Below are 11,243 nucleotides of genomic sequence, written 5' to 3'. Positions count from 1 at the left end.
ATGATCTCCTACTCGTACCTTAGCCTACAATGTAACATCTACAGAATCTGCTAAAAGAGAACAAAACTTCCCGGGAACACCTGTTTTTTCACAGGGAGATATATCTTATGATCATGTAATAATTTCTAAAGCTCGTGATGAGTGACTACAAGAAAGCACGATCTTGCCGGATTTTAATGACGCTAGACATGTCACGTGGTTTCTCGCCCAATCATAAAATAGACCTCCAAAACAAATATTTCCGAATAAATTTGTAGGAAGAGCATGAACTGACTCATTTAAGTTCCATACCGGTCCATCAGTGCACTGTCGGTATTTCGGTCAATCATGAAGGGAGTTACGCTATTGATTTTCGCTGCCTGCTTGGCGGTCGGAGCAAGTTTTAGCTTATCCTGCAAGTATCCGCCATCCGTTTGGTGCTCTTCACTTGAAATTGCGACTGAATGTGGGGTAAGTGACCATAATGTTACATTGATGTATGTAACTTAGCACTAACGTTGTCTACAGTATGACTAATGATAACGCAGTTAGTTATGCCGGTGTGTGCTTTTTCCCGATGGCCCCGAATCGAGTAAGAATGACGTATGTATTAGGCTTAAAACGTATTTATTTTAGAGACTCCCAATTATCTTGTTTTACCGACACAATGATACCAGGATTAGATTGTGATCACACAGGAAGTAGTAGGCTACTTTTTTTTTTAGTCTGCATGGAGTCTGACAAGTCTCCCCAAGATTTAGCGTTATGTCAATTATATTATGGTTATTTTAAATCAGTGCACGGATATAGGCAAATCATTTTTTTCTCCCCTCATATTCCAGGTTCTTCGGCAGTGTCCGGACTTCAATAACACAAAGTCAGACCCATCTTCAGTGGGAGTGGCTCTTTACTATGAATCTCTGTGCCCTGGTTGCAGACAGTTCCTAACTAGTCAGCTGTTTCCCACATGGGTCATGTTAAGCGACATCATGAACGTTACACTTGTCCCTTATGGGAATGCACAGGTATGGTGAAAACATGCTTAGTCTTTTTTTATTATTATTATTTAAATTCAATTATGTTATGTGTGCAGTAACTTTGGCTTGCAGTGGAACGTGTAGGTTATGTTTTCAGGGCACAGGTACATTTTGCTGAATCGGTCAATTACTTGGTTCTGGACTTTGTTGTTATGTTATTTTTTTTTTTTCCTTAAATAAAATCTCAGGAGTCCTATGATGGAAAGCAGTATAAGTTCACTTGCCAACATGGGGAGAAAGAGTGCCTTGGCAACATGATTGAGGTAAGATTGAGGTCATTGACTGCCTCACTCTGCTGAAATGGCAAAATACAGTAATAACTTCTTAATGTTTGGAATTCCCAAGACTTGAGACTGTTGCATTCCTTATTCTCCTAGACATGCATACTGAATGGAGTGCCCCCTGCAAATGCTTTTCTTATACTCTTCTGCATGGAGGCCTCTGCTGATGTGGTGAAAGCTGGCCAGGCGGTAAGTATTTTATTCAGTAAGACCATTCTGTAGTGTTTGAGGCTTGTGTAAGACAAGAGCAACTCTAGTGAACCGTAAATGAACATAGCAGTGTAATCCTCCATGTTTCTCCTTCCTGCATGTCAGTGTGTCGAGCTGCACGCTCCATCAGTAAAATGGGAGACCATCATGACCTGTGTGAAGGGAGACGAAGGGAACAAGCTGATGCATGAGAATGCGCTCAAGACTGGCGCACTGAAACCACCTCATGAATACGTGCCCTGGGTGACCATCAATGGAGTAAGCATGAAATAAAGCCGTAATGATGCGATCTTTGACTGAACATTTCTTTGATGGTTATTCTCTAATGGGCTTGCTTGTTTTCAGGAGCACACTGATGCCATGCAGGAAACGGCAATGCAATCCCTTTTCAATCTGGTTTGCAGCCTGTACAAGGTCAGTCACAGTCTGTGGTCTAGGATATGGTGTGATTTGCTGACACAAACCAAAACCTCAACAGCCACGTTTGATTCACTCTCTTCATGTTTCCCCCCCTTGTGTCTTTAGGGCGAGAAGCCACCGGCCTGTACCCTGGCAGCGAAGGACAAAAGCAGAAGTTACTGTTTCAACTAGTCCGGTTGTGAGACTTGATTATGAAGTACTGTGTCACACATATATGTACACATTTCGCACGTTTTTTTTAAATGTCTACCAGGAAGATATTCTGAATATTTTAATTACTTCCCATGTTTTTTAGTTAAACACTGTTTAAATGGTGGCGGTGGCTAAATGAATTGTATTAAAGGCGCACAGGACACTGTATTGATATTTTCTGATTGCTACACTGTCGCAAACCATTGCATCAGTTTTTGAAACACTAGTAATGACATTTGAACAATTTGTTATGCTGATAATTTGGGTGTTTTTATACCATTGAAAATAACAATAAATAAAGTTTTCATACATATGGTGTAATTCATTGAGTTTCACCTTGTTAAAGACTTTGAAAAATATATAAAATACATAATTTAAATGAAAAGGAACTGGAATGGTGTATACATGTCTGTAATCATTCATGTTAGGTCAGTATTGTTTGGAAATTGCATTACCTGTTACTACCTTAGGTCCTCAGATATCCAGAGGAACTGCCTCTGAAACAGTGGTGAAGTATTAGGTGCTCAACCGTTCACTGTGTGTGTTTGTGCTGAACATTGGTTTTGCTGGTCTTGTAGGAGAATAATCAACCCCTTATCAGTTGTAGTCAGATAGTGTTTCCCGATCCTTCTCAAAGCTTTGCTCTGTGTTTCACGTTTTCCCGACTCACCCATCCCTATTTAAATACATGGCGTAATGCTTCTTCATCGCTACATCAGAAGTCTAATCAAAAGTTCATCCAGGTATGTTAAAGTAACACTGCAAAAATGTTACACTATTTTGAGTTATGGTTTTATAGACAACTAGTTTTGGTACCATCCTCAAATTCATTTTGATAGCATATGGTCATGTGAAGGTGCTCTTCCCCACTAAACACCCAAAGACATGCCCATTGTAGTTCTGTGTAACGGGCTGGAACCCCTTGCAAAAATGGAAGAAAAGCTTTCCCACGCATGACATTGCAAGCTATAGGATACTGCCAAAAGACACAAGTTAGTGTGTTGGCAAGCTTCTGTCAGTGTCAGCAGGGCTGTTGGTGGTGTTAGCAAGGTTTTTGCATGCCTTTTAGGTAGTTAGCTTACGAGTTTTGCAACAGAACTCCGTATTGCTGCTTTAACAAAAGAGGTGAATCAAGGTGATAACATGCAGTTCTGGGGTTGCCCCTGCAGTATGAAAGAGGAACACTGGGCTTAGACCATTTTCCTGATAATGACAAACATTAGGGAAGTTGGAGTGCTCTGTAGTTTTTTTTAGGATACTGAAACTGTAGCTCAGTCATCTTGAAAGTACCGTCTGTACATGATCCGGTTTATCTAGAATCACCACCACTACTTCTCATTATTCCTTCCTTTTTCAACATAGGCTACTAAGGACATTCTCTCACTGTGTTTGCACACATGAAATCCAACCTTTACACTGACGTGAGGAACTCCAGACAGGATGAAACAAATTAGTTTACACATTTACCCCCTTGGTCTAATATCATCATTAAAAATGACCTTTGACACTAGGTTTATGATGACATCGTGTATGCCACATCATCATCTGGCCATTAATCGTTTAAAGACCGGTACTACCAACTGTCGAGGACGGGAGATTATCTAACTTTGTGTACTGTAAGTTATTCTCCAGTGATTTTATTTCTGACAGTAGACATGAGTATCCACTGACTTGGTTCTTTCATTCGCATTCAGTTTTCTGCGCAGTTTACAGCATCAGTGACGATTTTAACACAGCCTAGTCAGCTACGTACGTACCGGCTATGACAGCATTGGTTTCAATGACAGGGCATGGATAAAATACATAACGTTGGATTTATTCATGGTATGGGTAAGTTTGAAAAACCTACTGGAAGGCTCAAATTCAAAACTGACGTTGTCATATGTCAAGGAAACATGTCTAGAATTGTATCCAGCCAATGTTAGCAGAATCGCTAACGTTAGCCTTCTCAATCAACTAAATTAAATCTAATTCCCCAATGTAACTTTCATTTCCAGCTGATGTACACAGAATCTACTTTCAGCCCACGGGTCAACATTGTTCGTGGAGAAGCTAGTTAGTTAAGTGACTATGATCTACCAGTCCAGTAGGCAATTCCTTATCCGGATCGCCGGGTATTGGAAACCTCTTTTCAAAGGCAGATTTCTCATAGTTACCAACACAGTGAGCTGTGGGGCAATGCTCGGTGCTGGGGACTTCATTCAACAATCAAGGGAAAGAAGGGGGATCCCTGACAGACCTCGCGACTGGACTCGCACTGGTGAGAACACACCATCGAACTTAGTTCAGTGAGCCATGAGCCCTCATGATCATACCTCTGGAAGTGAGCATGATCAGCGAACGTAATACGAGTGCTAACATTTATATGTCTAGTGTAGGCCTATTTGTTACGAATGTTTACCCAGTTTTCAAATCCCCCCTACACACACACACACAGGTTGTATGTTTGCGGTGGGATGCTCGATGGGACCGTTCTTGCATTTCTGGTACGGGTGGTTAGACAAGGTCTTCGTGGGCAACGCTTTACCCGCTGTCATCAAGAAAGTTCTGACCGACCAGCTGGTGGCATCCCCTACTATGGGTTTATGGTATTTTGTAGGTAAGACAATATTATATAAGGAATAAAGTCCGACGTAACCTTGGTAGGTTACAGTTGAAATATTTTTTTAAAGGGCAAGCTGAGATCGGTTTTCTTGTCAGATAATGGGTGATAAATGGGTGGGTTTCAAAATATGTTAGGTTGAATTATTGTGCTAAAACGGAGCTGCCTAAGGTTCATGGTGGTGATTTTTGCATTCAAAGTATTGCGAGGGAACGCAAAACTATTGAGAGGGAACGCAAATGTAGATCAGAAAAAAATCATCACCATGACCCTTTTGAGGCTCCTATAGGATAACTACCTCTATCATCAACTGTTTGTTGTGCATTGAACTCTCTCTAATCTTAATTTTCAGGTATGGGAGTGATGGAGGGTCATACTCCGTTAGAGGGATTAAAAGAATTCAAAGGGAAGTTCTGGGAGTTCTACAAGGTTAGTGACACACTGAAAGCACCCCCTCTAAATGTATACATCTTTTGCATTATAAACTATAATATGCATGACAGTGTCCTTTTTTGCTTCAAAGGCAGATTGGTGTGTTTGGCCAGCTGCTCAGATGATAAATTTCTACTTCCTGCCTCCTAAATACCGTGTGGTCTACGTAAACATTCTGACACTGGGATGGGACACCTACCTTTCTTACCTGAAACATAGTAAGTTCTTTTACCCTAACTTCCTCTCTCATTTGGTGCAACAGATTATGGTATTCACTGCTGTGGTTAGTACACTCATGTTAACTTGACAAGAACTCCCAGTAGATGCAGAGAATCAGTACATCAGTCACACGTAATTCTGAATACCACAAAACAAGATAAGATATGAGTCAGTTTATATTGACTGAAGTGATGATTGAGTTCATTATTCTGATTATCACCAAAAATGCAGTTGAACTTGTGAAGGAATAAGTCAGCCAGACAACCATAAAGATTGTTAATGTTGCAAGATGGTGGAGTGCTATCGACGCAGCTGTCCAGTTTAGATATCAAAGTCCCATATTTATTGTGAAATTGCACAACATTTCTTCAAAGTCTGTCCAGCATTTGGGAAGCATCTCTAAAACAGCTGAATGTAGATGCCACTAGGATTGACTTGAATTTAGAATATTGGCAAACATACTGTGCAGAGTGCCAACACGAACAAATTCCTGGTGTGTTCTTTTTCAGGAGACTCGGTCCCAGCAGCTTTAGATACAAGTGAGGAGACACAAGAGAGGACAGTGGATGACGGCTCTTTGTCTCCTGTGAAACCTGAAGAGCTTTAGCTGGACCTAGTAGTGTTTCTTATCAGTTATGAAGTTCGGCAAACATTTCCTTGCGGGTAGAATGTTATCGCTGCAAAGTATGACATTCTCTGTGTGTCTGTATTTCAGTTTGTGTTTCAATGTTTCAACCCTCCATAATGTAGATCAGGGGTCACCAACCTTTTTGAAACTGAGAGCTCCTTCAAGGGTACTGAGTAGTATGAAGGGCTACTTGTTTGATACAAATTTCCTGAATAAAAAAGTTGCACAGATCACTATTCGATTAGTCTCAAATTAGATGATGAGAAGCTGAAAGAGTCTTTGTTTAAAGCTGTTGGGTTAGGCCTAGTTGTTAAAGAAGTGCTTCTTGGTGTTATCATCTGCGATTAGTGTTTTTAAATCATGCCTTGCGGGCGACTCACGTGGTCCCTGCGGGCGACCAGGTGCCCGTAGGCACCGTGTTGGCTACCTCTGATGTAGATGAATGTCTGATGCAGTGTTTTATCAAAGTCCCTCACTCCTATGCATCGCTCCAGAAAGAACAACAGTGTTGACATTCATCAGTCTTATTTTTAATATAACTTTAGGTTTATTATTTATTTGTAATTTTGTATTTATTTCCTAATTTATTAATGATGTGACAGGTAACTGTGTGATTTAGAAGATTTTAATATTTTTCAATGAGCTCCAAGAAATTATTTTATTAAAATGACTCCAGTTTTCTCCACCTTGTGAAATGTATTAGCACCTATTGAAATGTTGAGAATGAATTGTACCATCCTGTGTAAACCACTGCTTGATAGCCAATGATTGCCTTATTACCAATTAAACACTCCGTGACCAAGTTGTAAATGAGTTCTTCAAGCATATGAAGTGTTTTGTTTTTAATGAACAAACTGAAAAAAAAAACTCAGGAAAATGTTTTCATGCTGCCCTTTGGTGTTCCTTCTTTTTTTTTAGTGTGATAAAACAAAAAACAATATGAACTGAAAGTGTTGTGTTTACTTAGAATGCTCCATCTTGCATTGCTCTGAACTTTATAGACGTAGGCTACTCATGACCGATTGTCTCTTGTCGAGCCTGTTAGGTGAGCTGACACTGTTGCTCTCGGTATGTAAAGATACACAGTTTACTCATGTGTAGACCTGCCACCACAGCAGACCGTGAGAGAAGTTCTTTTGGTACATCAGCAATTTCTTTGGGAGTTGTGCTGACCGTATGTGTATGCCGTATGTGTGGGTATTTCATTAACTGCTTTCAGGATTTCATTTGTCATTTTTTTTCTGACCTGAGGAGGAATCTGTCAAAGAGGTAAGGACTATTATACTAAAGGCTAAATTGTACTTTTACAAGGTATTTCTTTTGGGTAACAGAATAGGTCATAACTCCTTATTCTTCAGTTATTTCATTATTATGCTTGCCTACAGAGTGCTTACTGGTTCTGCTCCCACCTACCTAAATGCTCTTGTAAGGGCAAATGTTACACCCAGGACGCTGCGCTCGTCTAGTGAGCGTCGTTTGGCACTGCCGTCCGTGCAAGCACGGCAATCCAGACTATTTTCATTTATAGTTCCACGTTGGTGGAACGAACTGCCTAGTACTACCAGAGCAGGGGCGTCCCTCTCTACCTTCAAGAAGCTTTTGAAGACCCAACTCTTCAGAGAGCACCTCCCCTCCTAACTGGCACCTGACTAGCGCTTAACTTGCACTTCAGCAGTTACATTCCTGCACTTCTTTTTCCTCTTTTCTAGGTTGTTGTTTTTCTAATTCTCATGTAAAGTAGTATTTATTGTTACACCATGCTTTTTTATTGCTCTTAGCTTGACTGTTCTCTCCCTTGTACGTCGCTTTGGACAAAAGCGTCTGCTAAATGACTAAATGTAAATGTAAATGTATTAAAGTAATGACAGTCATAACAAGTCCAAGCCCAAGAGAAATATACTGTTGCCAAAATAGTCACATTTAAGGTTGTGAGCAGTACAAATACTATAGTAGGATTTATTGTGGTGGTAACCATAAGTTGTTGTAAAATGTAAATGGTCCATGTCCTGTCATAGTCGGTCTGTATTTCATGTGAATGTTTATTTCAGACAGGATCACATCTGAGTCCAGGAAGATGAAGCAAAGCTGTTCTCTATCAAAACTCTTTGGGGTTGCAGAGGTACAGTGTAATGCATTGTAATCAATTGGTTGTCATTGTCAGAGTTGAGTCATCTTTAATGGTGATATACAGTATACGCCAGACATGAGTACACCCCTATGCAATGTCAAATGATTCAAAATGGTATCACCTTGCAGTAATTGCATTCTAAGTTGAACAGTAGGTTATTTGTAGAATGTCTCTTCAGAAACAGATGCTCTTTGCTGGAGGGGTTGTGTTGCGCTAGCCTTCTCTTTAAGATACCCCAAAGGTGTTCTATTGGATTCAGGTCAGGAAACATACTTGGCCAGGCCATAGTTTTCACTTTTTCCTTCTTTTAAAAACTCTTGCGTGATTTTGGCAGTGTGCTTTTAATTGTCGTCATGCTGGTATATTCCTGTTCTACCAGCCTCCTGGAGACTGGAAGTCATCTTGTCAGCCACTATCTCCACAGGCATTCATGGTGCCATCTATACAAATGTGTGCACTCATGCAGCCCCGTATCCTCACACTCCCACCTCCGTGCTTCACTGTTGCATTCACTCTGGTAGTCACGGCAAACATGTTTGACCCCATCTGAGCCAAACAGCTCTTCAGCACAAAACGGCAAGATTAAACTTTGCTAAAGAACATGAAAAGAAGCCTGATGAATTTCTGGAGCGTATATTCTTTGGTCAAATGAGACCAAGATAAATGTGTTCAGCTCAGATGGGGTCCAGCGTGTTTGGCGTGAACCTGGCCAGGACTACCGCAGGGAATGCATAGTCCTGACAGTGAAGCATGGAGGTGGGAGTGTGATGTTTATTGAGCTGAATGAGTGCAATAGGTGACCTGGTCAGGTATGTTGCCCGACTTGAATCCAATTCATTTTTTTTTCTGACCTGAGAAGGAATCTGTCAAAGAGGTAAGGACTATTATACTAAAGGCTAAATTGTGCTTTTACAAGGTATTTCTTTTGGGTAACAGAATATGTCATAACTCCTCATTCTGTAATTATTTAATTATTAAAGTAATGACAAAGTCATAACAAGGCCAAGCCCAAGAGAAATATACTGTTGCCAAAATAGTCACATTTAAGGTTGTGAGCAGTACAATTACTAGAGTAGGATTTATTGTGGTGGTAACCATAGGTTGTTGTAAAACGTATTTCAAATTTCAAAGAGAAAGGTAACTGTTGTATACTTTTATTTAAAGAAGTTCCCCACCATAACAAAATCCAAAGGCAAACATAACTGCCTGCATAATTGATTTTGTCTTGCAACCAAAAAATTTAAATAAAATAAAAATGTAAGAGGGTAGATTAGCCCTTAGATGTCAGCCATCTTTGGTTTTTACTTCAGCCCATATGGAAAGGAACCATTGTGACAGACTAGCTGTGTGTTGTCACTGAACAATCTTAGGAATGAAGTATGATCATCCTTCAACAGATCGCTGGTTTAGATATCCACTATCAGCAAACAGTAGCATGTTGCCCAATGGCACCGAAGACATTACCCAGTGTCATTGTGTGGCCAAAGGTACATTTTTGCTGGCTCATTCTTACAAACCACAATCTTATCCTGAATAGTGGTATGATGGAACCTCAGTATATTTAATCAGTAACACATTAGATCTGCTTCTCCTATGTAACTTCGGGTGACATTTGATTCAGATGAATGGTTGTGCAACTCGACAATTCACTAAACAAACATACACAGTTGGAGAGCGGCTGCCAGCAGGCCCTTGGCTCAGCTCAGTCTGTGTCCTGTCTGATCCAGAGGCAATGGGATTCTAAAGAGAGGTGCCATATCGAGCCCAACCAGCGATGTGAGGTGAGGAGAACCTTCTCTGGACCCCTGCAGCTTCCTCGTCTGACCTGCCGAACCACTGCACAGTATGCTAAGAACAGACTGGAGGGTCTACTAAAGGCACTGTCCTGTACACCAACCTTCTACATTGCGGTAGAAGAGGGCCAGGACACCTGCACAGACTGTCCACAGGACCCATGGTAAGCCATCAGTCATCATCAGGGTACATCAAGGACACACGTCCCAAGTCTCTTTATACAACTCACATTCGTTTAAGTGACTAGAAGTCTCTTTATACAACTCACATTCGTTTAAGCGACTAGAAGTCTCTTTATACAACTCACATTCGTTTAAGTGACTCGATTTAAAAGGTGTTGTCGGCGCACCAGCCATATAATCTGGGGTGTTCTCATTCAAAACATACACTCATCACCACTAGTCATGAAGGATTTCAGTAGGGTATGATAAGCCTTCTCCTGGTAGAGGGACAGCAGACAGAATTCCCTTATGATTTGGTGGGATGGATCATCTACCATCTGTGTTAGTAGGTGTAACACTTTTTTCTTCTTCTTTCTGGAGAGAAAGACACAAGTCTTGTTTCTGCGATTCAGAAAAGTCAGTCCCTCATATTCGTTTTTTTAACATTTATAATGCTTTCATGTCAAATGTTTACTGGCTAAATTATGAGACAGATGGGATGTCGCTGAGGAGTGACATTGTTATCCTTGAAAAACATTTTGCTTTCATTTCACTAAACCCCTGAATTAGAGCAAGGGGCGAGGGCGAAAAACGGAACAAGACCCCAAAACAACCTACGTCTGTTCAGATTAAGTATGGCAGTGCTCTACAGCAGAATAGCCTGTAACTAACTGACCTGGTGGTGAGTTTATAAACTAATTTGTACTTATATTATATGGTCATTATATGGTTAAGCCGATATGTTAGAAGGTATGGCTAGTCTATTAAAACAACAGACATGTGCCCAACATGAACCGATCTAAAGAATGGACTGATACACAGCCAACCATAAAATCATTTTGGATCTAATCAGATTTGATCCGTTTAAAACAAGAGCTCTGATCTGATAAAATATTTAAGTGTAACTGATTAAATTAAATGAAATTGAAAATGTTTGACTGCTCAAATGCAGAAACAATGTTTTAGAAAGACTATCGAATAGGTAACAGGTTATATGAGCGTCTCAGTCTTTGCAATGTGGTGTTTGGGGTGGGTGTGACAACTTTCATCCTCTCATGAGCAAAAACACATAGCGTTAGAGATGATTTTTTTTTTATTGAAAATTGATCAAAATAAGATAAAATGTTCCTTTGATCCAAGATCCAATTCTATAACTATAT

At 40.3% G+C, this 11,243-nt stretch overlaps 2 protein-coding genes across 4 annotated transcripts; both read left to right on the top strand.

Moving 5' to 3' along the window:
• The first annotated feature begins 244 nt into the window (after positions 1–244).
• ifi30 (IFI30 lysosomal thiol reductase) lies at positions 245–2,430 on the top strand. The gene is made up of 7 exons (XM_012827943.3): positions 245–450; positions 822–1,004; positions 1,205–1,279; positions 1,394–1,486; positions 1,613–1,765; positions 1,853–1,921; positions 2,033–2,430. The coding sequence occupies exons 1-7, from the start codon at positions 328–330 to the stop codon at positions 2,096–2,098; spliced, it is 762 nt and encodes a 253-aa protein (XP_012683397.1). The 5' UTR covers positions 245–327; the 3' UTR covers positions 2,099–2,430.
• A 1,173-nt stretch (positions 2,431–3,603) lies between these two features.
• mpv17l2 (MPV17 mitochondrial inner membrane protein like 2) lies at positions 3,604–6,881 on the top strand. Of its 3 annotated transcripts, none has more exons than XM_031563318.2 (6): positions 3,604–3,735; positions 4,117–4,379; positions 4,557–4,718; positions 5,074–5,150; positions 5,245–5,371; positions 5,882–6,881. In XM_031563318.2, exons 2-6 carry the CDS (start codon positions 4,190–4,192, stop codon positions 5,977–5,979), a joined length of 654 nt encoding a protein of 217 aa, XP_031419178.1. In that variant the 5' UTR covers positions 3,604–3,735; positions 4,117–4,189; the 3' UTR covers positions 5,980–6,881. The 3 variants fall into 3 exon arrangements, with proteins under 3 accessions (XP_031419178.1, XP_031419176.1, XP_012683398.2); XM_031563316.2 differs by having other exon boundaries at positions 3,604–3,943; XM_012827944.3 differs by having other exon boundaries at positions 3,604–3,949.
• The last annotated feature ends 4,362 nt before the right edge of the window (positions 6,882–11,243 follow it).

This window comes from Clupea harengus, chromosome 25, assembly GCF_900700415.2.
Source record: "Clupea harengus chromosome 25, Ch_v2.0.2, whole genome shotgun sequence".
Classification (NCBI taxonomy): domain Eukaryota; kingdom Metazoa; phylum Chordata; class Actinopteri; order Clupeiformes; family Clupeidae; genus Clupea; species Clupea harengus.
This window is presented reverse-complemented; position numbering and strand designations above follow the sequence as displayed.